The sequence below is a fragment of the Adiantum capillus-veneris genome, chromosome 10, assembly GCF_014529385.1.
Source record: "Adiantum capillus-veneris isolate H3 chromosome 10, ASM1452938v2, whole genome shotgun sequence".
NCBI classification, from domain to species: Eukaryota; Viridiplantae; Streptophyta; class Polypodiopsida; order Polypodiales; family Pteridaceae; genus Adiantum; species Adiantum capillus-veneris.
In genome coordinates, this window is record NC_140940.1 from 155,757,666 (window position 1) to 155,784,757 (window position 27,092).

The 27,092-nt window shown below is 44.5% G+C and overlaps 1 protein-coding gene across 3 annotated transcripts in view; it reads left to right on the plus strand.

The window, feature by feature from the left end:
- Nucleotides 1–7,743: 7,743 nt before the first annotated feature.
- The window catches only part of LOC147449921 (uncharacterized), a 29,571-nt gene continuing 10,222 nt past the window's right edge, over nucleotides 7,744–27,092 (plus strand). For 2 of the 3 annotated variants that reach the window (XM_086522262.1, XM_086522263.1), the window contains exon 1: nucleotides 7,744–8,192. In XM_086522262.1, the coding sequence (XP_086378388.1) occupies nucleotides 7,809–8,192 (384 nt within the window). In that variant the 5' untranslated portion in view covers nucleotides 7,744–7,808. The remainder of the gene's footprint in view (nucleotides 8,193–27,092) is intronic. The other variant, XM_086522264.1, reaches the window with a different exon arrangement.

Sequence of the window (27,092 nt, forward strand, 5' to 3'; positions counted from 1 at the left end):
AATTTCGTGTTGAAGCACGCAGTAGCTTATTTAGTTTAAACAAGACAGAACAACCCGAGATAAGTGAGGGGCAGAGATGCACCCTCACCTGTTTATATAGGCGAAAGAGGAGGGACTGCCAGTCCTGTGTCATGAGCGGGAACCATGAGTGAGGAGATTGCCATCTGTGAAGCAAGGCCGCCTTCACGCCCAAGTAATGAGAGTTTTTCCTAAACCAGTGCCTATACAGCAGTAATAAAGAACCTGCCCGATTTACCCAATGAAAAGGGGTGGTAACTTTTTTATAGAAGTGCTAAGTCCCATAGTGAAGACCCAACCGAGTGTATTTTTAAAGAGTGTGTGTCGGAAAAGGCAAGGCAGTCTTAGTAACACAAAGTGTGTGTGTGTGTGTGTGTGTGTGAGAGAGAGAGAGAGAGAGAGAGAGAGAGAGAGAGAGAGACAGAGAGACAGAGAGAGAGAGAGAGAGAGAGAGAGAGAGAGAGAGAGAGGGGAGGGGGGGGAGTAAGGGGGATGAGAAGGCATTGTTGCAGGTGCGATGGTGGGTAGAAAACTTGAGCAAGGTACGCCAAAAACGTGGCATACCTTGTTTTGCTTCTTTTTAAAGTGTGTCAATCATTAAAGGTCGATATTATCATTGATATTACCACGTTTTGATTTTTATTTTTCCAAGCTCTCTTTTTCTACTTATCACATTTTCTTATTGTTTCATTAGTCTTTTCTTTTCTTTCACTACTGAATTTTAGCCCCCCCCCCCCCACCCCCCTCCTCCAAGCACATATTTTTTTGAAAAAATTCTTGACTTTAGCTCATTACAATTCATGCATGTGCAAGACATTTGGGATGATCAAGGCCCTCCCAACGGCCCCAAACGCGATCGATGACTCAATGCCAAACTCGCTTGCCCTTGCGCGAAGTGCAAATGGAAAATCCCTCGCTTGAGGCGCATTGCATTGGAGCATGTGGAGAATGAGGGACTCTGGATCCCTCAAAAAAGCGTCCAAGTAGATGGGAGCATCCCCCCTCACTTGAGGATGCTCCCCATTAGTCCCGTTTTGGTGGTGGTGCTCTGGCACGCAAAGTTGAAAGACGATGGCAAGAGCTACTGAGGATATGCATGGGGCGTGATGATTGTGGCACTAGCTCTACTTCTACAGCTCCTCCACACGTGTCTCAGGGACACTTTGAGGTTGAGGACAAGCACAGTTTGACATGGTGGATGATTTGTTGACACATGAAGCCAACATGTGCAAGGAGGACTATAGATTCTGCATAAACGGGCACAAGCAATGGAGGACAAGTTTCTATTGAGTTCTCGAACACCTCTTTACGATGTTGCATAGTACTTGGTGCTCTGAGGATCATTAGAGGTCCTCAACTTGCAAGCAAAATTTGGTTGGAGCAATGCAAGTGTAGATGCACTCCTCGGGTAATTTATTTATGGTTTTTTGTAAATTTCACTCTTTTGTTGGTCCCCCCTTGCATTTGCATTATGTTTTTGTTTCATTGTAGTTTGATGGGCAAACTTATTCCTAAAGATCACTACATACCTTTGGATCGTTGATGAGTGAGGTCGTATGTCACCACTGAACTTGGCATGGAATACGAGTGCATCCATGCATGCATCAATGATTGCATACTATGCCACAATGAACATGCACATGATGCTACCTCCTATCCCGTGTGTGTAAAAGCATGCTACAAGACCGATGTGAATGGGGCTCACCTACCCCGCAAGGTATTGAGGAATTTTCCACTTATCTCTCAAATTCAGTACATGTTTAAAAGCAGGTCTACAATGAAGCTTCTCACATGACACGCCAACCACCACTCAAATGATGGGATGATGCGTGTCCTTGCCAATTCACCTACATGGAGGCACATCAAAACTCATTGGACCAAGTTCAGGCTAGAGCCTTGACACTTGGGGCTTGGGTTGGTAAGTGACAGTGTTAATCCCTTTGGCACCAAGTCTACATCATGGAGCACTTGACCTCTAGTGAGCATCAGCTACCTTGTTTTTTGGTGACATTTTGCTCCCATTACAGAGGCGACTCTGTCAGATTTTTGCCATGTTTCATGCACTTTGTAACAAGTGCTAGAGAGTTATTTTAACCAAGTTTTGCATGTGCTCATGCAGAAGATCATTTTGCTTGCGTTCACATTACGAATGGTCACTATTTATGCATGATTGGTTCTTGGTTTTTGGCAAAGGATTATGCGCTTTATGCGATCTTTGCCATAGTTTTGGTGGTAGGTGTTTGATCAGGGTTGGTTTTTGTTTACATTGTGTTGAGTAGTTATGCTCTTGTGGACAATGCATTTACACTTTGTGTGGGCTGATCTATAGATTCATTTTGCACTCAGTTATGGAATCTTGTAGTGACAGGTTGGTGTATCATGCAAGCCTCAGAGGTGTACACATGTGGTTTGCTGGCATTGTGGCAGACTAGGGCACATGAGGAGACATTGTTTCAGGCCTTGGAGACAGCGGTGGAGGATTCCATTTGTTGTTGCTTAGAGTATGAGTATGGAGACACTCCTACTTCCACAGGTTCACCCAGACATGCGTGAACTTTGTTTCACAATTGGTGCCTGGGCAGCAATGCTTTACTCCATGTTACTCCTCACAGAGAGTGATTTAGCACGTTTTCTACTATGAGATAGGATTGTGTTCATGGTATGGGTGACATTCATTTGCACTTTGCTAGTGGGAGTATGCTTGTGCTATGATGATGTCCAATATGTGCCCGATGCTTGTAGGAGTTTGATATCCATCTTGCAACTCAAAGATCACGGGTGTCATGTTCATTTGACTAGTGAGTCTTACTTGATAAGGAGAAATTTGTATGTGATAGCGTGAGGCCATTGAGGTGCTCGTTCGACTCTTCTCTATGTTCTTAGTGTCAGAGATGTCATAGTATATGTGAGTTCGTTTCCATGTAGATGTTTTGCAGTTTAGGCAAGTACACTTTGTTGATGAGCAGTGTGACACTTCGCTTGTTGTGCATGCATGGTCTGAGGACATACATGTAGAGAAGGACAACTCTTTGAGCGCACAAATTAGAGCAGTCACCAATGGTGGTGACAGTCAGTTAGGGAACAAAGCAGTGGGTCGCATCTTCGAGACGATGCAGTCTCACTGACTTTGCAGACATGTACTCAATGAGAGCCGAGACATGTTGCTTTTGTGGGTGAGCTCAATGTTGTGCAAGATGTGTCCACGGATATACAATTAGAGCGGCATTGCTCGATTGAGACACAACATGTGTTGTCAGAATTTGTGCAGACAGAGGTAGAGCGGGTCTGCTCCCTAGAGACACAGATAGATATTGACAACATAGGGCTCATTGATATGCTTATGCTAGATGCTAACATGGTTATGCCAGGACAAGTAGAGCATGGTACAATGGATGCAGGGACGATTGCATTGTTAAGAATCCCTGATTTGTCACATCCATTTGTCTCGTCCTGATGGTGTAGGGATTGAACATAGTGCAAAGGCGGTTGACAGGGACATGCTAGTCAAGGTTGCATGGATTTCATTAATGTTCGGGACACTCATGTATGATCGTTTGACATTGAGACTGAAGATAGCAGCTGTAGTGGGAGCATTTATAGTTGGCATTGTTAGTTGTTTGATAAATGACACTAGCATGATGCATTGTGGAGCATTGTAGGCTATCAGCGGATACTTGCAGGACTTGCATGCAGGCTCTAGTAGTGTTGCACACACTTGCTTGGTGCTAGAGTGGATACATCTGCATGCACATCTATGGAGTGAGCTAGTGGGGGTAGGTTGAGAGAGTCTCTCACCTATCTCTTTTTGTACATACTAGTAGTTTAGCTAATAGGATCCACTCATCGGCACATTTGCCTTTAGTGGGAGATTGTTTGGTAAAGGCTCATGCACATACCCAAAGTTCGGCAACTCACCATGCCCAGTTTCCCACATCTGTACTCATACCTTATTCTTTATATGCATATGAATAAGGGGCTCACTCACTCTATTCCCACAGAGTGAAGCTCCACCCACATCTCGTGTGCATCTCTTCCCTTCCCACTCGCTCACGCGCTCTTCCTGCTCTCGCATCGCCAGCACCGATCCTACAATGGAATTGTATAAAAGGTTGGGTCTCACTAGGAAGACCCTCCTCCCCAAATGCCAAACATCACATGGATCATTGACATTGTTTTTGGAGCTCTTTATAAAAATGAGATAAAAATACAATGGCCTGTGGAGGTTGAGGTCTCCATAATCAAATCAATTCCATAGCTAAAAATAATCAAAACAATCATTTTAATTCTAGCATCCCTCTCAAACGTTGGCAACCTCATAAGCCGAGCTAAGGTCTTTATAACCTCGTAAGCCAAGCTAAGCCCTATAAAGAGCAAGAAAGATGTAGTGCTAGCTAATTATATAGTCATGCATGGTTATGGTAATAGAAGAATTCCCACGAGCATTCTTTTGCTTGGCTACTACTTTATATATAGTATCTAAGCCTAAAAACTAAAGAAAGGAGGTTGTAGGCTTGAAAAGGAGCTTAAGCATTTTCTCTCTTTTATTATAGAGAGAGTAACGGGTAATCCCATTGCTAGCTTTGATAACTTTATTTATGCCTTAAAGGTATCTATAGATGAGATTGAAATTGTATCATATATACTTGAGAATTCATACCTTTTGAATAGTTATTTAGATAAGCATCGCAAAAGGAAAATTGCTTGTTGAATTACTCTATTTAAATTCATAAGCACAGCTCATGTTGGATGCTTGTATGGCTCATGGAGAACCAAATGCAACAATTTAGACATGTTTCTTCTTGGAAAATATATCTAAGAATCTCAAAAAATCACCTATGGAAAGTTGTTTTATGTGAGAGTCATCTTTGTCTTTGAATAAGTCCATGAACTTTTGATCCAATCCTTTTCTTTACAAATCTCACAATATGTGTGAGAAGTTATATTAATAAGAAACCATTGCATCAACATCATGCTCAAATTAAGTAATTGCCAAAAAATTCCCACAAAAGACCGATGACCAAGCTTTCAAGGAGCCACAACCTTGCATCCATCATATCATATATAGTAGCCTTAGACCGAGGCAAAACATGACCTAATGGCCGCACGTGGTCTTGATGGTGAGAGTTATCATATTCCACTCCTCTGAATTCTTGTTTTTTTTAATCACAACAATATTTTTTGTGCTTTCTTGGATAATCTCTAAAAAATTGGCAAGAGTGAGATCCTTAAATATGGAGGAAGAAGAAGAATCTAACAACTTAAGTACATATAAGAAGTGCTTGGTTTTTCCTCCTAAGAAAAAATTATTCTTGGAGAACCCTATCTTCCAAGTCCTTTGGATCCATTTGCATATCTTACTTGCCAGGCCTTTAATCCCCCGACACTCCTTACATAGGTTGGTCAGATCCTCGCTGATCATTTTGCAATCCGAGCACCTATCAGAGCGAACACCGTGAGCTAGGATCTTGTGCCTACTGGTAGGGACCCCAATAACACCGTCCACATAAAGATCTTCATTAACAAAGGCCATTGTGGATCCCAAATGTTCTTTGCAATTTCCACTCACCAATTTTCCAGCCACTGTATGCCCCAATGTTTGTTGAGGGGGGCATGACGTTGGTACGTTGTTTGAGAAAATGGCTACTTTGGGGCCATCACCAGGCTTTCCACTCAAGACTAGGTTCATAGAGGGGCATCAATAGATTGTCTAGCCTTTCCATAGCTCTGTTGATTAGTAGTCTCTCAGTTTCATTGAGGTGAAAGTAAGTGGTCAATTGGTTTGTGTCTCTTTCTAGCTTAGGTTGTTGACATCCCAAAAGTGGCCCTGTTTTCATGGAGTCCTTTGTTATTCACCTTCCTAGAAATCTCTCTCCAATAAGCATTCATTGGTACGCCAACAACTTTAGAGAGCCACAGGGACTAGTGTCTTATGGAGTTCTAGAAGTATCCGATTTTCTCTCTCCACTCCAAAGCCTCAATTGCTCTATTTAGTGCCACCCAATTTCAAACTGCTCCATTGAGGGGCTAGGATTTTGTCATGAACCTCTATCCCTTTCCACCACCCACCTTTATAATAGAGCTTTGCCTGGTCCATCATATCCTTGGTCATAATAGCCCATGGTTGCTCTTGTTTTGCAATTGAGACCACAAACTTGGCACACCTCAACTCAACATGAACAATAGGGTTGAGGATCCCTATACCACCTTGTTCCAATGTCTAGTGATTAACTTGTTGGAATTAGGGTTGCAAGGAAACACACACAACTTGGAGAAGATGAAGAAGCTCAAGGCACACATCAGAGAGTGTATTGCTTAGTGCACAAATAAGATAAGTTAGCCCTAAAATGATGGACATAGATACAATGCACGGGAAAAAAATCTCCTGGTGAGGGAAAAAATACCCGAGCAGTCTTAAGTGTGTTCGTACATATCACTCCAGTAGTCTTAAGTGTGTTCACACATATCACTCCAACTTATATGGTAACAAATCCCCCTGGCACATAGTGTATAGGGAAGTGCCATGCCATGAGGACATGATCAATCCACAAAGGGAAGCAAGCCCAAAGATTTACAAAAAGCTTTGAACTTCTCACGAGGCAATGCCTTTGTGCACAAATTTGCAAGGTTGTCTTGTGTCAGCACATAAGCCACATTGATCTCTCCTACTGAGAGTCTCTCTTTGACATAGTGATAATGCACCTCAATGTGCTTTGTGCAAGCATGAAAAACTGGGTTCCTGCAATTGCCAATGTGCTTGGACCTTGAGTGTAGATGATGTTGGTAGTGTCCTAACCAACACCCAAATCATCCATAAGGTATCTAAGCCATACACACTCAACCATAGCTATGAAGAATGTCCTATGCTCAACTTCACAATAGAAGTGGCCCAAGTAAACATCCTTCAAAGCAACTTAGCCTTTTCTAAGATGCACACAATTGTCCATTAATCTAAAAGGATGTCCTCATTTTGTATGTGCATGAGGCAATTCAATTCTCCCCTTTTATGCAAACACCATTATCAATGCACTCCACTAGACAAAAATTGAATAACGAACTTCCCTAGACCTTCAAATATTTGACAGCAAAAGTGTAGATGCATGGCACCACATCTAGTGAGCTTCCCTCCTAAGGTCCCTTTCCATGGTAGCTCAATGATTTTGAAGCTTCTTATGCATCTAAAATTATTGCATTCCATGACATAACAATCTGAGAATGTATCACAACATTAATATGGATTGTTTGCTACAAAGATTTTGAAAAATGGTCTTACTTGTGCTTATAGCTTGACCATTTGCACTTGTAGGTAATAAGCGACGGTTTTACGTTTTTGAGGGTGAATCATTGTTTTCCAACTCCCCAAAGTGACCTAGTTCTTTTGCAGTGCCTTAGAGGATTGTGTACAAGCGTATGGTGGATCATAATGTAAAGTGCCTTAGAGGATTGTGTACAAGCTTATGGTGGATCATAATGTAAGCTACGAGAGAGTTTCTACATTGTTGAAGAAACCAACTCCCTCTATTTAACATTTTTGAAGACAAAGAAGAGAGGAGAACTTCTTAACATCGTACCACGAGACCTCAAAGAACCATTCAACAAGTCTTGAACTCAATACATGCACGAGGGAAATGGGACAACCAATCCTCAACGCTTGAGAGAGAGCATGTCCGGACGCTTGTGTATCCATACTTTTAAGTGATAATAACCACCTGAAGCTGGTCTTGGTGACTTTTTGGAGCTGAGGGAAATGGGAGGCGTGGTGGCGGGTGCTATGAAGACGAGAACCAAGGGCGATGGTGGGGCTGAAGGGCCACTTTTCATGCAATCTTGCCCCATTCTTTCCTTGCGTTCTCTTCTTGTGGGTTGCAAGAAGTTGCGCTGGCCTCTACTTCTACGCATTCGACTACCCATCTTGGGTCTCTACCGTCATGGTCTTCAGAAACACCTCTATTCTCCAGGAAAGTGGATGGCTTCAGATGAACCCCTACACGAACGCCACTGTTGGCAGAGCTCTTTACAAGACAACGTTCCAAATGCAGAACTCTACTAATGGTTCCTTGTCTTCTTTCAACACTTCCTTTGTTTTCTCAATGAATACTGATCGTGGCAAAGAGTATTATGGCGATGGCCTCGCCTTCCTTATCTGTCCTAATCCCTTTCGGGGTGAGGATCTCCAGGTACATTTATTCAAGTCCCAATTATCTATCTATTAACTATGTTAGTTTGTTTAACTGCCGATTGTCCAACAAGCTGAGTACATTTGGTGTCTGAGATGGGCCTCATATGTAAGCTGAACTGTCGGTACCAATCAGGACGTAGTAAACAAGTTGTGCATTTTCAATGAGCTTTGTGCTTATCGTGATCCCATGCTTGCTTATATGTTCTTTTAATATGGTCTGAAATGGGAAGGCTGAGATGTACTGTAATGTTTGCATAGTAGTTGTCATCTCCTTATACGTTGGATGCAAAATAAGTTCAGTGTCATTATCATATGCACCTCATTTTGCACAATTGCAAGCATGTTATTAGGATGTATTCATCAATGTAGGATGTCATCTAATCAACGCATATGTATAATATAACAATTATCAAAGTTTAGCCCCTTAGAGTCTGGTAAACTTGATTTTTGCTTCATGAGGTACATGCCATATTTTTTTGGGTAAAAAGGTCTTTGTAGGAGTGGAGCAGCTTGCTTAGTGCGAAGCAAATGTGCAAGAGCAATAGAATCACAAGGCAAAGTGAGGGGGAAAGGGAGATGAAGGAGATGAGAGGGGAGGACATAGATGTGGTGACAACACAAGAGAGAGAGAGGGAGAGTGGCGCTTGGTGCAACATAAGTGAACTGCTCGCGCGTGCTTGGTTTGCGCGCCTAGTCCTCACATTAGTAGGCCGTAGAAGAAGAATCGTCTGAGCTTTGATACCACTGTAATAGACTTGGACACTCCAAGCGAAAGATCTACTACAACACGTAAGAAACTGCAAATAACTGTGCAAAACTTGAGAGAGAGAGAGAGAGAGAGAGAGAGAGAGAGAGAGAGAGAGAGAGAGAGAGAGAGAGAGAGAGAGAGAGAGAGAGAGAGAGAGAGAGAGAGCGCACGGCGGCGTAGTTCCGCGCCCAGATTGATCGGCCCCAAAGACTGGCACCCCTTCTCGATATTTCTTAATTATTATGCTTCGCTAAGTACAATGTCCGAGACTCCTAGGCGTCTTATCTTTTGGTCTCTTTCAAGATAGGATCAAAACGTACTTATGGGTTCGTTCCGTATCGTACGGACATATTGTACGATTCGTATGGTACAAATTGATCCGTACAGGGCATTTTTTTGTTGTTGAAAGATAAGCGTGGCTGGATGCATTTTTGCTGACTTCTGGGCGACCAAACCAATTCTCATTTGAGCTTTGATATGCTTGTTCAATCACCAATGTTGTCTAAACTTTGAAGTCTCTTTCAGTAGTTACACAGTATGTGGTTGTCTTGTAAAACATGTCTATAAATGTCTCTAAAAGTTGTTGCCCTCTCTTGTTTTTTATCAGAAATGTCCTAGAAAGTTTGGTAAACTGAATTTTTTTATACAAGAGTACATATTTTTACGTACATAATTTTTTTCCCGTGAACAACGTACAGTACGTACATATACGCCACGTATAGTTCGTTTTGAACCACCTTGGTCTCTTTCTTCAAGTTGATACCTTGGAGGTGTCACAAGACGGGCACCACGTGCCAATAGAAAAGAACAGACTGAACAGACTTTTAGCACTTCAATAACAACTGAACTGAGAGAGAGAGAGAGACGACACGCGACACGGAGTGGCGGAATTCCACCCCAAAGAGTATTGGCCCCAAACCTTGGCGCCCCTTTCGGTATTTCTTTATATTACATCAACACAGTACAAGCCGGACCTTCTCTAGGAAGCATGCCAGAGAATGAGCCCTAACCTCATATTTAAAGGCCCTTGGCCTAAAAAGCAGTTTATAGTAAAAAGCCTTCAAACTTGAAAGCATTTGGTCCAAAAGCAAAGCCAAAAAGCTGCCAGCGTAAATCACGGAATGCATACAGCCTGCCACGTCATCATGCCATCGCAATTTTCAAAAATTTGCCACGTCATCAATTTTTGCGTGTGTGCGGGTCCTGCATTATTTTAATCCTTTATGTCACTTGGGGCCCCATCGAACGGGGTCCCCATAAGTTGGGAGGACTTCTTCTGTTACTTGTTCTTCTTAGGGTTTATGCCCCTCGGCCGGCATCTGTAAGTTGTCTCCATTCTTTAGGCTTTGACACATCAGCAATTTGTTACAGGAGGACCAATGCGAACCCTTTACATTGGACTACCATCACCTCTACAAGAATACTTTTTGTCCAAACAAGTTTCTACTATGTGGGAGCTTATGGACCATGCTGCGGTTGGTTACAAACTTACGATAGGAAGATTGGAGTTTGTTACGAAAGCTCAATTGATAAATGCTTAGGATCCTCGAAAACTACATACAATTTCTTTGGATTCTCGCGGCAATTTGACTCAACTTGCAAGACCTTTTTTTTTCCTCCGACACACACATAGGTGTTAGAGTTCATCTTCCTGTCCGGTGGTAGCTCTGGTATCTCCCAGGAGCAGATCAGGGAGTGGGGGCTGTTTTGTGGCTGTGCCCGGCTGTACTTGAGGTAGACGTACCTATTCTCGGCGGTGCACATCATGGTATTGCTCACCCGATAGGCTTGCATGAGGTAGGACCCCTGTTCCTAGGGTTTCTTGGGGTTAGAGTCTCGAGTCATCTGCACTTAGGCCACTAAATATGTGTTCCAGGTCACTTTTAGTGAGTTTACATATTTATTAGCCATTTTAGCCATTTTCTAGAATCATAGGGTTTTCTGGCTGAGTAGGGCAAACTGGAGTTTGTCCTATATAAGCAGTCCTGACTCCTCCCTCTTGTACTTTTGGCAAGTTGTTGAATGAAAGTTACCAGCGTTTGGGCTCTCTCTCTTTGCTAGCGTTTTCTCTCTCTAGCGTTTGCACTGGGTGGCAAGCACTCTCTTTCTCGTGTTTTGCACACTCTAGTGTTTTGCACATTCTCTCTCTAGCGTTTTTTGTAGGAGGCGACATCAGTTTGCGATCTCTCTCTCTCTCTCTCTCTCTCTCTCTAGTCCTAGTGCTTCCCTTTCTGGCGTGTTACCATTGCTCCGTACGGTTGTGCATCCTGTTCGGTGGTGCCCGTTCGATGGGCAGTACGTGCTTGTGCCTACACGGCGAGGAGATTCATCGTGATAGATTCGAGATCTATTCGCTGCCCGTCACAGAGAGGTGTGTTGATCGCAGTTGCAGACAAGTTCCTCATCCAATTCACCTTCTTTCCTTTGCACCTTTGACATGGTATCAGAGCCACGGCATGCTCTTGAATCGGATCAGTGATTTGTGCGAGATTGAGTTGCTGTTTTTTGCGACAAAAAGGCTGTTTTTTCTGCGTTTTTCACTCTTTTGGGGCTGATTTCGGCTGTAGTGGACAGATTTGCAGATTTCTATCTTCCACTTGATCCAAGTCCAAATTCTCCAACACCATGGAGAAGAGTGATGACTCTGACACATTTTCAGCCCATAGTGATGACGGACACCAAGAGGATGGGATCGGCGGCGGTGACCACACCGTCAACGACGAATGGGGAGATTGGTCCCAGTTCTATTCCGGAGTAGGTGATCAACCAATCAAGATACCTAGACTTCCTACCTTTTTCTCGGATCGGCGATTGAGTGGAGACAATCATGCCATTTGGAAAGCAAGTATGATGGCAGTCTTTAACTCTTACGAGCTTGGAGGATTTATCTCAAGCAACTTTCAAAAGCCAAAGTGTCACGTGACACATCCAATTCTATGTGTCCGTGGACAAGCTACAGCATGATCAGGGTTCAGTTCAGTCAAGTCAGTCTAGAATAGGAAGTGATCTGGCACTTTTGTGAGTCTCTTCGCAGACCGTGCTTGTCCAGACACTTAGTGTAGATGCATATCCTCTGGTTGCACACAGCATGATCATAAGCATTCCCATCAAAATCCATCAAAATCCTTTAGGGGAATTTTCCAATGCATTTAGCCTATTTTACCTATTTTGGACATTTTTCACTTATTATTTTTAAGTGACTTTTGTTGGAAAGTAGGTAGGGCAAATTGAGTGAGTTTGTATATAAGCAAACCTAGACTAGCACTAATTGGCAAAAGAGGCAACAGGAGCCAAGCTCAGCAGACAACTTCTCGAGAAGACCCCTTGGCGGTTTCCCCCTCCAAGCAAGAAGAACCATCAGACCCTTGCCCTAGCGTTTTCTCATCAAAGATCATTGCCAGAAGCAAGCTCAGGCCTAGCGTTTTGCATCAGCATCATCGCCACAGAAGCCAACACCTAGCGTTTTTGATCCCATCAGCCTAGCGTTTTTGACAGATTGCAGCTCTGGCATTTTCATGAGGATTAGCGTTTCAGAATTGCAGCAGTAGACATCGCCATTTTCAGCAGTAGAAGACCATCAAGATCAGCCCCTAAAGAGTAGCAGATTAAGCCTGGAAAGACCATCAGTTTCAGCCCTTAAGAACCTCAGTTTGCAGCCCTAAACCTGTAGATTTTCAGTGACAAAGACCCAAGAAACAGCCCCCCAAATCAGCGTTTTTGGATTGTAGCAGATTTCAGCCCGTAGCGTTTTCGGACAGCAGATAAAAGATTGCAGATTTCAGCCCTTAGGTTGGCTTCGCCATCCCTGTCGTCATCGCCGACATAGCCTAGACTTGCATCACTCCCATGCATTCAGTTTGTACCAGATTGTGCAATCATAAGTAGACCACTCTCGCCGACGAGAGTGGGGCCTTCGGAGGAGGGTTTTACAACGTCTCTGGTGTCATATCTCTTTTCTCTCTCTATCTCTCAGTCTCATACACTTGCACGCACAGTGTCCATTCACTTTGTTTGTTAGGTGCAGCGGAATGAATGTTGTATTTTCTCAAGATTAGTGATCTTTATTGCTCAAGGTTCCTTTTAGTTCTTAAGGAAAGAGAGAGCTTTCCGTCTTATGGACAGTGCTATGATCACGAACAAAGTGAGTGGATATTGTGCGTGTAAGTGAATGAGACTGAGAGAAGGAGAGAGAAGAGATACGACACCGAGAGGTTGTAAAACCCTCCTCCGAAGGCCCCACTCTCGTCGGCGAAAGTGGTCTACTTTGATTGCACAAAGGTGTACAATGCGAATGCAATGGACTGATGCAATGGGACTATGCCGATGACGACGTCGGTGCTGATGACGACGACTTAGGGTGAAAACTGTGATCTTCTATATGCTGAATTTCTTGGACTGTTTCTGGGGCTGAAAATGACTGTTTTTGTCGATGGTTCTTGGCTGAAAATGAATGGTTCTTGTCGGGGTTCCTGCTGAGGGTGAAAACGCTGATGCCTGGCACCATAAAGCTGCGTCTGCAGTGATTGTACCTGTTGGAAAAACGCTAGCATATGCTACGTTTTTCCTTGCTGAAAACTGATGTAAAAACGCTGAGGTTCTAGGTCAAAATCTGTGTTTTAATGGGCTGAACATCTGCTGCCAAAAACGCTACCATGGGCTGAAATCGCTGGGTTATGCTGCTGGTATGCAATCCCAAAAACGCTGGTTCTTGGGCTGTTGCTGATAGTCAAAAACGCTAAGGACTGAGTCTGCTGCTGATGGTTAAAAACTCTAAGGGCTGTAGGGGGAAACGCCAGGGATGGGAGAGGATGGCGATGGTCTAATGCTGAGGGGGGGGTACTGCTGAGAAGTTGCCTGTTGAGCGGGAAGCTCCTGTTGCCTCTTCTGCCAGAAAGTGCTAACTTGGGTTTGCTTATATATTAACTTAGCAAAATTGCCCTACCTACTTTTGTTGGAAAGTCACTTAAAAATAATAAGTGAAAATAACCAAAAATAGGAAAATAGGCTAAATGCACTGGAAAATTCCCCTAACTGATGCTAATGGATTCTGATGGGAATTCCGATGATCATGGTGTATGCAACCGGAGGATATGCATCTATGCTAAGTGACTGGGCATGCCCGGTCTACGAATAGACTCATAAAAGTGCCAGATACTGCTAATCTAGACTTGACTGGACTGACTGAACCCTGCTGTGGTGTAGCTTGTCCACGGACACATAGGGTTGGGATGTGTCACGTGACATTGTTTGTGATCATAGCACTTTCTCATTAAGAACGGAAGGCTCTACCTTCCATAAGAACAAAAGGAACCTTGAGCACAGTTCGGAGCACTCATCTTGAGTAAAGCGCAAACATTCTGCTGCACCTAATATTGGTATCAGAGCTTTGGCAGTGTTCTGTATCACTCAAGGAAAGAATCACAAGGATTTTTTTTTGCTTGTTGCGGTTGCACGAACCCAAGTTTGCTTGGGCGTGTCGATTCCTAATCGTGTTTTTGAAGAGTGGCAGGAATCCCAAGAAAGAAGGTCTTGTCCAGCCTCTCCTTGTGTCTCTTTTCACTCATTGAGAGCGGACCGTGCACTTAGCGGCCGGCCAATCGACATGAGGTGGGAAAAAGCAACCTTGGTGTGAGCGCAAGGCCGCCAAGGGGTAACCCCGCGGAAAGGAGTAGAACTCGGGTGAAGAGAAGATCCTTCTCAAACACGGTTTGCAATCGAAAGAAAACCTCAAGAACCTCAAGACCCTCAAGAACCTCAAGAATCTCAAGACCCTCAAGAACTCAAGAACCTCAAGACCCTCAAGAACCCAAGTTCCTCGTGAACTTAAGAACCAAAGAGTGTGAAGCTCAAAGAGAACTACGCACTCAAGAATTGGTTCGACAAGTACTTGCCTCGAAGTCCGAGCCAGCCAAAGATCGTGGGAGTTCCTCAAGTGGTGCAAGCCACGATACGGATTCCAACCATCCAGTCACAGAGAAGTTGACTTTCAGTAAGTATGATAATAAGATGGATGCTACAGTTATTCATTCTTGGTTGCATCAATTTAATGCTTATTTTGCGACAACTAAGAAGACAGGAAATAGCAAAGTTTTGACGGCAGCCATGTACCTTGCCGGTGATGCCATCAATTGGTACCACGCATGGCAAGAGGCACAGTTTGCCGCGCACCTAGAGGAAGCCGACGAATTCACGCCCCTTTCCTTCAATTGGGCTGATTTCCAAGACAAGCTCAAGGCGCGGTTTATGCCACCTCAGTACCTCGCACAATTGAAGGACGATTGGCGCTCTCTCAAGCAAAATGGTATGCCGGTTATGTCTTTTTCTAATCGTGTTTTGCAACTAGGTACCCAATTACGCAAGTCGGATGATGAACGCAAAGAGGCATTCCTTTATGGATTGGACGAGTATATCAAGTACGATGTCGAGGTGCTCGATCCAATCGATTTCAACAAGGCGGTAGCGATTGCTCTCGCGCAGGAGATGAAGCACAACAAGGGAAAGCCTAAGGAGAACAAGACTTCCACAAGTACCTCGCAGACTTCTCAGAACCCTCTGAACGGTAAGAATGGTAAGAATGGTAACTCTTCTAACCAATCTTTCAATAGTCTCTCAGAAAAGATTTCTTCCAATGAACCTAAGGGTAAGGCTAACACAATTGCTAAACCTAAGCTTACTCCAGATGAAAAGGTAGCACAAGGAATTGTAGGAGGATACATCACGTCGGAAGAGCAAAGCACTTATTCTAAGGAAGGTCGTTGTTTTCATTGTCACATTAAGGGTCACATAAAAAGAACATGTCAGCTGCTTGAATCGAATGAATCTAAAGAATCCACAGAACCCACTTCCTCTGTCAATGCAATAACTGATAACACGAGTGTGCCCCAAGTTTCTCTTGAGCCTCCCATTGATGATTCTCTCATTAAATGTTATGGTCATGTATCGGGGCAACGTTTTGCCATATTGTTTGACCCAGGTAGTATGCATGATGTGATCAGTCTCTCTCTTGTTGAGAGAGCCCGCGTAGAAGTTAGTCAGAAATCTCCTCTTGAGGTTTCTAGCTTTGTTCCCGGTATGGACTCTCTCATCACGCAGGAGTGTCTTGGTGTGTTGTTTACAATTCAACAAGCTGCCTTCAGTAGAAGATTTTTTGTCTCTCCTCTCTCAGGATGTGATCTGATTTTGGGCATTCGATGGTTTCGTGATCTTAACCCTCTCATTGATTGGGAGGCAAACACTTTCACTCTCTACGCCAAAAGTGATTCTCCGATTGTCATTCGTGGAGAGGACATTGTTCATTCTCCCTCTCTCATTGCTAATATGCAGGACAAGATTGAAAGGATTCAGGAGAAGGAGACTCTCTCAGTCTCTTCTCTTCAAAGCATGACACACAGGATTTGCATGATTGTGAGAAGCATGATGAATTGAATGATAATGATGAGCATGATGATTTGGATGACACTGACAAGAATGATGATTTGCATGATCAAGATGTGATTTCTCACAAGCATGATGATTTGCATGATCAAGTTGTGATTTCTCACAAGCATGATGAGTTGCATGAAGATGGTGATTGTTCACAAGGATGATGTGTTAGTGGATGCTTTTTCTAGCGAAGCTAACCTCGTTGTAGATTCGATCCATCACGAAGAACCGATCTTGGCTTTCGAGTCGAGGTTCAAAGAACCCCCACAGGACGATTTGATCAGTCAGGAAGAACTGATCTTGGCTCTCGAGCCTAGGTCCAAAAGAACCCTCACAAGAAGTATTATGTGTTCGCATGATTAGTCAGCACGCATTGATTGAGTGTTTCTTTCGTGATCGTTTCCTGTATTTTAGTCAGCGTCTTTATGTGATCCCTTTTCCTAGGCATGACATATTGTACGCTGAGCACGTTTCACTCATGAATGAGCACAATTGTATGCGGATTTTTCATGAAAAACTGAAAAGTATGTATGAAAGGAAGTCACATTCCATGTCTCTTCCTTGGCATGACACATTCGTAGAACGAGCACATGAAAGTATGAGCACCAAGCATGGGCATTTCCGTCGTGAATTGCCACAGTTGATTGTTTTAGATCATAAGAGAAAGATTCAATCTCATTGTTTGTGTGTGTGTGGTGAACGGTTTGGCACTCCGTCTCTTTGTTCATCTACATTGCATGCTCAGTCTTTGAGGAAGACAAGATTTTTTCCAGTTACTTTACATAGAATGGGTATGTTCATGGTTTTGTGTTGGAAATGGTTTCAGGAATTTTCAGCCATGGAGATTCTTGAAGAAGAAAGAAGCATGACTCTCGACGAAGTTGAAGCATCGAAGGAGCCACAGAAGACTTTGTGTCGCTTTCGATGCGGCCCAAAGAAGCAAGCGTTGCATACCTTTATGAAGTTCAAGTACCGCACGACCCACACATCAGAGTGGGCCGACGAAGAGTCCCTTCCAGGATTGCGGATGCTATTGGCGATCTCCCTCGATGCCATACAGTTCGGTACCAGTACCTCACTTTGAAAAGGAGGGGATGTCACGTGACACATCCAACCCTATGTGTCCGTGGACAAGCTACAGCATGAGCAGGGTTCAGTTCATTCAAGTTAGTCTAGAATAGGAAGTATCTGGCACTTTTTTGAGTCTGTTCGCAGACCGTGCACGTCCAGACACTTAGTGTAGATGCATATCCTCTGGTTGCACACAGCATGATCATAAGCATTCCCATAAGAATCCATCAAAATCCTTTAGGGGAATTTTCCAATGCATTTAGCCTATTTTACCTATTTTTGACATTTTTCACTTATTATTTTTAAGTGACTTTTGTTGGAAAGTAGGTAGGGCAAATTGAGTAAGTTTGTATATAAGCAAGCCTAAACTAGTACTAATTGGCAGAAGAGGCAACAGGAGCCAACCTCAGGAGGCAACTTCTCAACAAGACCCCTTGGCGGTTTCCCCCTCAAGCAAGAAGAACCATCAGACCCTTGCCCTAGCGTTTTCTCATCAAAGATCATCGCCAGATGTCACCAGGAGGTGTATTTTTCCTGTTGCCTTCCGTAAATAAGTATTAGATATATTTATTTTATTTTTACATGTTTGTCCCGGAACCCTTGAAAAGGTGCAAGTGGACATTGCATGGCCAGTGTGAAACGGCTGCAGCCAAATGGGTTTCTCACATCGGGGATCTAGGTCGGTCAGACAGGGACTGCCCGGGCCAGTTAGCACTGAATTCTGATGAGTATGGAAGCTCGTGTGCGCCAAACTGGAATTTGGGCCACTCGTCAAGTCACTGCAACTTTATAAGTTGAAAGGGGCCAGTAAATTAACCCACATTGTAGATGTTGGTCAAATGGTAGTCTTCAATGATGGTCAGGAGACCGATAGGGACGCCATGGAAGCATCTCCTAAAATTTAGGGAACTGCTATTTTTGACCGGAAAATGTGTTCGCGTCATTAGCTCTGGAATGACAAGGGGAACATTTTATTGCTCTGCTACCAAGTCAACTGACGCACCAATTGAGATATTTTTAGCAAGGAAAGCCCAAACTCGGAAACTGGGCGACATGTCAGCCTGTGAGCGATTCTGCCACTCTGGGAGGCAAAAACGAGTTGCATATCAACAAAGGGGGCGCTATTTTCAGCCTCAGGTGGATTGTAGCAGGTACAGAAGCTATGGAATGCTTACCTTGCCCTCTATGCACAGTATGGTGACGGGAGTGATGCCCCGCACGCTACATACTGCTCTCTTTCTCCCCTACGTACAGTATGTTATGCCCCACTAGTGGGCTTCTCATTTGACCTATGTACAATTCTGGGGGTTTATGCGCGTTTGCCAAGGCAAGAGCCTTCTGAACAGGAACCGGATTAGCTAATTGCTAATCCCCCACAGATACGCACAGTTCCATCACGAAAGATTGCGAGTTTGGAGAGTTTTCTCGCGTGAAAACTCGTCCAATTCACAGGGGAACTCTCCCATTGCGTGCGGGAGACCTTGGGACACGCGTAGGCGTGTTCGCTCCGCTAAAAACGATCCGAAACAGGGAATTACAGCCTGCTGTGTTTTTCTGCAGGTTTAGGGTTTCGCACCTAAACTGCAAGGGAACATCGGGGGAGCCTCGTGAGAGCCTTGGGATGCGTGTACAAGCTTTTGGGCTCCCACCAGTGAAAAACAGAGAATTACAGCCCGCTGAATTTCTGTGACAGCTCACCAGAAAGCTTCCAGATATCGAGGGAATCCGTCCTAGACAGGTGTTTTTGACCTATAGGGGTTTTTGCGCCGTTATGTTGTCGAAATCCGGTCGAAAACCTGCGTTTTCAGCCCTCGCCAGGTTTGGACAGCTTTGTGAAAGCTTGTGCTAAGTGGTCGGATCGTCTACCTTAATTTGAATAAAGAAATACCGAAAGGGCGCCAGTCTTTGGGGCCTACAGGGTGTCGGTCTCGTGTGCGCAGTGACATTCTAGTCGCTGGACGCAACTGTGTTCTCTTCCCTTCTCAGTGCTCTGTGTAAAGTTAACAGGTAATTGAAATAGTACCGCCCTCTACGTTGTACGGGCCGGTTATACCAGAAGCAAGCTCAGGCCTAGCGTTTTGCATCAGCATCATCGCCACAGAAGCCCAACACCTAGCGTTTTTGATCCCATCAGCCTAGCGTTTTTGACAGATTGTAGCTCTGGCATTTTCATGAGGATTAGCGTTTCAGAATTGCAGCAGTAGACATCGCCATTTTCAGCAGTAGAAGACCATCAAGATCAGCCCCTAAAGAGTAGCAGATTCAGCCCGGAAAGACCATCAGTTTCAGCCCTAAACTTGTAGATTTTCAGCGACAAAGACCCACAGAAACAGCCCCCCAAATCAGCGTTTTTGGATTGTAGCAGATTTCAGCCCGTAGCGTTTTTGGACAGCAGATAAAAGATTGCAGATTTCAGCCCTTAGGTCGGATTCGCCATCCCCGTTGTCATCGCCGACATAACCTAGACTTGCATCACTCCCATGCATTCAGTTTGTACCAGATTGTTCAATCATAAGTAGACCACTCTCACCGACGAGAGTGGGGCCTTCGGAGGAGGGTTTTACAACGTCTCTGGTGTCGTATCTCTCTTCTCTCTCTATCTCTCAGTCTCATACTCTTGCACGCACAGTGTCCATTCACTTTGTTTGTGATCATATCACTCTCTCATAAAGACGGAAGGCTCTCCTGCAGTGATTGGCCACATTCGGCTAATGCAAGATGCGAAGTTGACATGGGATCGGCTTTCTTCTCTATATGATCGAGTCTCTCCAATGAAGCGGATAGCTCTCGAGGTGCAGTTGAGAACCTTGGGTGCGAAGAACACTTCCATGCAGGATCATATCAACAAGATGCAAGAGCTTCAGGAGGAGATACTTCATATGGGAAAGCTTATCAGTTCGGAGGACATGGCCATTTAGTTTTTGGCTCAATTGTCTCCCCGGTACACCAACTTCTACTCTTCCTTGATTATCAGTGGACGGCTGAATACTATCACATGGGAGGAGCTAGTTCCAATGGTTTTAGACCAAGAGGAGCGGATGCAAAAGGGGAAGAAGTCAGGCTCCGAAGCCTTGACCGGTTCTTCCAACAACAACAACAACAAGAAGCAGAAGAGTAAGAAGAAAAGCACCAACACCAAAGATAAGAAGAGTGATGCTGAACGTTGACGCCTTGAAGGCGGAGCGGCATTGCAATAATTGTGGTGAGAAAGGACATTATTGGAGGAAGTGTCCAAAGCGAGTTGGAGAAGCTTCAACCTCCTCGGCGGCAGTAGTAAAGTCAGCCCTTGTTCATTTGGAGATTCTCCCTTCGACGGACTCTCCGAGGACATCGGAGGCATTGGTGACCGATTCTCCTCGAGATAGTCGTGATTGGATTCTTGACAGTGGTGCCTCACGACACATGACTCCTGCGAAGGATCTATTGTCCAACATGCGGCAACACTGTGGTACTATTTTCATCGGCAACAAAATCTGAAATTCCTATTCATAGCGAGGGTTCTATGGAGCTCATTCCCGACGGCAGAGGAGGTATGTATACCTCTGAAGTACTTTATGCTCCAAAACTAGGTTTTCATCTTATGTCCGTACACGAGGTGTGCAAGCTTGGCATGGAGGTGATCTTAACGGAGGACTCAGTATCTATACGGGATCGGCAGACCAGTATAGAAGTCAGAGGGAGCTTGTTAGAGAACGGCCTTTATCGACTCCACGCTCTTTCTTCCTCAACTTGTGTAACAAACTTAGACACTCCAAGTCAAGATTCTACCGTGAAACGACAGGAATTCACTTCAAAACAGTTCACAGTTCACGATTGATTCGACACGGCCCGGCGGCGGAATTCCGTGCCTAGAGATATTGACCCCAAAGATTGGCGCCCCTTTCGGTATTTCTTTTTGTATTAATTTGCAAGTAAGTACAAGGGTGTGGGAGGGTCTCACTCTCAGACTATGTCCAGATGCTCTCTGAGAAGTGGGAGCCCTGCCCACACTTATAAAGGTTTTACAAGGGATGCCAAAAACAGAGCCCCAAAAGCTATAAATCAAAAGCCTTGCAGTAAAATAAAGCAAAAAGGCTCTCTCTCTCTTTCTCTTATGCCTTGCATAGCCAAAACGCAGGCCCAGAAGCTGTCGTTTGTACGTTCCTGCCACGTAAGCATGTCCCGCTTTTTGCGTCGTGAATCGCGGAGATCCGTACGACAGTGCCACGTCAGCATTCAATGGATTTTCCCGCCCCATCTGCCATGCCAGCATTTCACGGGGGGTGTGTGGATGTGTACTAACTGCCACGTCACTGGTTTGTGACATACCCCCCTCTTGAAAGCATTGTAATCGCCCTCGATTACGCCTGCAAAACAGACAAAGGCCATAAACTGTCTTAGCAGACACTGACTGTTAGCACCGACACACTAGGAACACACATCTAGCACATGTACCAATCGACAGTCACATCACAGGACATCACTGGGCATCACTGGACAAATCACATTCAACATTCATTCGGATCTCAGACCATGATTTATCGGCAACGTATTTAGCAATCGCATCTAGATCCAGTCGGGACCTCACAGATGTCCGATTGACTAATTCTTATTGCAACCATGTCTATCGAGATCGTTCAGGCCAAAATGCTGCAGTCATTTTGTCTATCAGTTCCTGCACTTAAACAAGTCAAGAACAAATCAGTATCATATTATCGGGAATTCCAGTTCATAAAGTCATATCGCAGAATACTGTCAGCTCACAATATCCTGCACTTAAACAAGTCAAGAACAAATCAATATCATATTATCGGGAACTCTAGTTCATAAAGTCATATCGTAGAATACTGTCAGCTCACAGTATTCTGAAACTCAAGGAGACATCAGTGACTTTAGTATCAAAAATCGAGGCAATCTGTTGACAAAGGAGTGGAGTGACTCCCCTCTTGTGCATACTCGCTGCACTAGATTCCACCCAAGCCGAGTTCGGGGTTCCATTTAGAATAGACTATGCTAATCCAAATGCTTCAAGGTAAAGATTTACAATCTAAGGAGTATCTGCTAGGTCCTCCTCCTCCATCTGCATCAATAGCACCTCTGGCTCGGAATGCGGAGTGCCCCTCAATCTGTTTAAGGGAAGGGAGAATCTCGTCCCAAGTGGAAAAAGAGGTACGTCCATATGTGAGCAAACTAAAGCTGTCGTCCGTATGTTGTTTCCACGTCAGCATGTCCCGCTTTTTGCACCGTGAATCGCGGAGATCCGTACGGCAGTGCCACATCAGCATTCAGTGGATTTTCCCGCCCCATCTGCCATGTCAACATTTCACGGGGTGTGTGTGTGGATATGTACTGGCTGCCACGTCACTGGTTTGTGACATACCCCCCTCTTGAAAGCATTGTAATCGCCCTCGATTACGCCTGCAAAACAGACAGAGGCCATAAATTGTCTTAGTAGACACTGACTGTTAGTACCGGCACACTAGGAACACACATCTAGCACATGTACCAATCGACAGTCACATCACAAGACATCACTTGACATCACTCGACATCACTGGACAAATCACATTCAACATTCATTCGGATCTCAGACCATGATTTATCGGCAACGGATTTAGCAATCGCATCTAGATCCAGTCGGGACCTCACAGATGCCTGATTGACTAATCCTTATTGTAACCATGTCTATCGAGATCGTTCAAGCCAAAATGCTGCAATCATTTTGTCTATTAGTTCCTGCACTTAAACAAGTCAAGAACAAATCAGTATCATATTATCGGGAATTCCAGTTCATAAAGTCATATCGCAGAATACTGTTAGCTCACAGTATCCCTGAAACTCAAAGAGACATAAGTGACTTTAGTATCAAAAATCGAGGCAATCTGTTGACAAAGGAGTGGAGTGACTCCCCTCTTGTGCATACCCGCTACACCAGATTCCGCCCAAGCCGAGTTCGGGGTTCCATTTAGAATAGACTATGCTAATCCAAATGCTTCAAGGTAAAGATTTACAATCTGAGGAGTATCTGCTAGGTCCTCCTCCTCCATCTGCATCAATAGCACCTCTGGCTCGGAATGCGGAGTGCCCCTCAATCTGTCTAAGGGAAGGGAGAATCTCGTCCCAAGTGGGAAAAGAGGTACGTCCAGATGTGAGCAAACTCTGAAAATAGGGATCAAAGCGTGGGGGAAGCTTGAATAGTAAGAGGCTAGCCATGCGTGGTGAGGTGATGTCGCCTCCGGCAGAGACAAGGTCATCCCAGAGTTCCCGCATGCGGCGGGTCAACCCATCAAGTGAGTTGAAATCCTTGAACTGGAGGCTGTACAACTCTCGTTCAAGTGTGATCTGTCTGGTAAACGAGGTCTCCTCAAACTGGTCAAGAATCCGTTTCCACAATGGATGTGCATGCTTCTCTTGGGAAACTTCCTTCGTGATGCGGTCCGAGAGGTTTATCATAAGAAAGGTGTAGACTCGTATGTCCCGATCCACCCACTTGTCGATCTGGGCCCGAGTGGCGGTGGGAAGGGAAGGTTGAGTAGCCGAATGGGTGAAATCATTCAACCATTCCCACAGTCAATGGTAGGCAATAATTGTGTGGACTCGTGTCCTCCACACAGAATAGTTGTGTAAATCCAACTTCTTCTCCTCGACAAACTGGGTGAGGGCATAATTGTTGTATGTAGCGTTGGCAGATGCCGACGTAGTCGCAAAAGTGGAAGTGGCCGTAGTCGTAGAAGACGTAGTGGCCCCCTTCTGGGACTGTTGTCGTTGTCCCTTCTGCGTTCGGAGTCGACATGTCGTGTGCTCAGAGAGAAGTCCCAAAGGTAGATCGATAAGATCGCAAGTCGTCGATGAAGGTACCGTTCCCAAGGCTGTAGCAGTCCAAGATAACCGCACGGACAACCACCGGATGGTGTCTTGACGAGCAAGGGATGGTTCAACCGCACAAGAGGTAAAAATTCAGCGTGCTGTCCACCCAAAAAATGCTACAAAGAGTGCTGAAAATGCTGTTGTAATAGAGATTTCAGCGTGCATGTATGCCATAGGTTGGTGCAGGAGCGTCGCAGAGTGTCAGAGGAGAGGGTTCTCGCACTTTTCAGTCGTCGAGGGGCTGAAACAGAGAAAAAACAGCAAGTAATAAGTATCGAAAATGGTGCTGATTAGGTGTAGATACTTGTCCAAGGTGTAGATTTGCAAGTTCCAGGCAGTGTAGAAGGCTCCTGGGTGTTCCTTGGCTGCTCCCGTAGGTGCACAAGATCAGAGTTCTGTGAAAAACGCCGCAAATCACCAAAGACGCCAGCAAAACATGGAAAAACACAGTAAGATATGCAAAACGCAGATCTTCTGTCCAAAAACGCTAGGGTTTGCAAAAACACCAGCAGATTGTGGTGCTAGTTTTGGTGTGATTCTGCAACAGGAGGGAAGCGCTAGGAAGAGGGATGCAGATCAAGGTCGCTAGTGCAAAAAAGCTGGCTGTTCTTACAAAAAATGCTAGGGCTGAAAAACGCTGATCAGCGTTTTTTGATATCCGTCGCAATGGAAACCGGTAGAAGTGCTAGCGCTAGCCTTAGGAGGAGAGAGCGATGCAGATTCTCTGTTCTTGGCGACTGATACCATGTGAGAGTGAGCTACGGAAAGAGTGTGAGCCACGCGCGCCGAAACGTTGGAGAGAGAGAGAGAGAGAGAGAGAGAGAGAGAGAGAGAGAGAGAGAGAGAGAGAGAGAGAGAACACAAGTGCTTTGCAAATGATGCTCTCAATACACAATCTGTATGACTATAAGACCTTAAGCATTCTATTTATAGAATCTTAGGTTGAGGTAGGGCAAAAATGTGTAACTTGTGCAAAAAACATAAAAGCCCAAAAATGGCTAAAAATGTGTGCACCCAGCCAGGCTCAGAAAAGGCGTGACACGTGCTAAAAGTGTCCGCCCATGCAATGTCTAGGATGTGCGATGGGTGGCCAATCCGTGACAATCACTAGCTGTACAAAATGGCGAAGCAACGGTGGTGTAACTCTAACATGTACATTCCATTTACGCAATCAAAAAGCAAACACCACATCGGCAACGGTGTGCGAGCCCTTGAGAGGGTTGGTTGGGACTCCATCGGGTGTCATTCTCCTCTTCTCTCTCTTTCTTTCTCCCTTTACACATCTCTACCGCACTCTCATTCCCTCTTTTCAGGGAAAAGTAAAAGGAACCACCATTCAAGCTAAAAGGAATCACTAACGCAAGGAAAGAAAGAAAGGATTTGTGGAAGTGTAAAACCTAGATCTTTACTATCTGAATTTAGCTGCACCTGACATCCGAGGATCTACATTCTATGGGTGCCCCAGATGGATAGAGCATAGCACGTAGGCAAATAGCGATTTATGATGACCAAGGCAAAAAGCGTCTCCTTGAGGACCCGGATCAGCCTAAGAAGCCAGAGGGTATCGGCAAATGACTCAAGTATCTCACTCCGAACCAAGTACAAACCTTCAAAGAGCAAGGAAGGTGTTTCTATCTAGTGAGAAAGGACACATGAAGACCGATTGCCGTGTTCGACAACAACGGCAGGAACAAACATCTTCGAGGAAGGAGCAATCAAAGAAGGAACCTGCTTTACTGAGCTCGAATTCTTTTTTTGATGTGCAAGAGAGTATGGAAATAGAAAAAGGGAAGCATCAGATCCGAAAAGGCTGGGGATCTATGAATAACGAGCGGGTATTGAACCTCTATGATCTTGGATCAACGAACAACTTTACCTCATTGGAAACTGCAGAACGCTTGGCCCTAACACTAGCTTAGCTTGGAACTCCGGTCACTTTTGGATCGACATTCGAGAGGTTGACCACCAATGCAACTCCCATTCAAGGACAACTCAATGTTCGGATTGGCAATTACGAATCATTTTTGATGGCACCCATCGAGGGATGTGATATAATCTGGACCAGTTGCATATGGCACTGTCATATGCAACTGGTCCAGATTTAGTGCCATATGCAACTGGTCCAGATTATGTAGAAAAGACCCTCGCTTTTGAGCATGAGGGTAAGAACATTAAATTTTTTGCTGATGCTGTGGATTGACTTGATTTTCACACGGGAAAAGGATAAAACTAACCAGGGTCCGCTCTCTAGTTTGGAAATTAAACGTTTTCAATTTATTGAAAAGTAAAAGGATTGTTTCACGGATACTCTTCCAGATAAGCTACATATGGAATGTCCCTTGTTTGTTTGTTGGTTTGTTTTTGTTTTTGTTTTCTTTTCATGTGTACCTTGCTTTTATAGTTTTATGAGTGCTTTATTCCCTCTTATAATTCGTGAGTTCAGACTATTCTGAACTTATGAAGGTATATATACATATGGAATGTCCAAAAGATCATCACATTGATCTCGTACCGGGTAGCTTTCCCTCAAACCAACCCCCTTATAGGGTAAGTCTTGCTTAGCAAGAGGAAATTTTGAAGCAAGCTTCTGGAAAAAGGTATAATTTGACCAAGTACTTCGCCTTACTGCTCTCCAGTTTTACTGGTGCAAAAGAAAGATGGTACGTTTCAAATGTGCATAGACTACCAATCTTTAAACAAGATCACTATCAAAAATCGCTTTTCGATTCCGCTGATTGATGATATTCTCGATAAGTTGCAAGTCGCATAGACTTAAAGAGCGGGTATCATCAGATACACATAGCCCCTGAG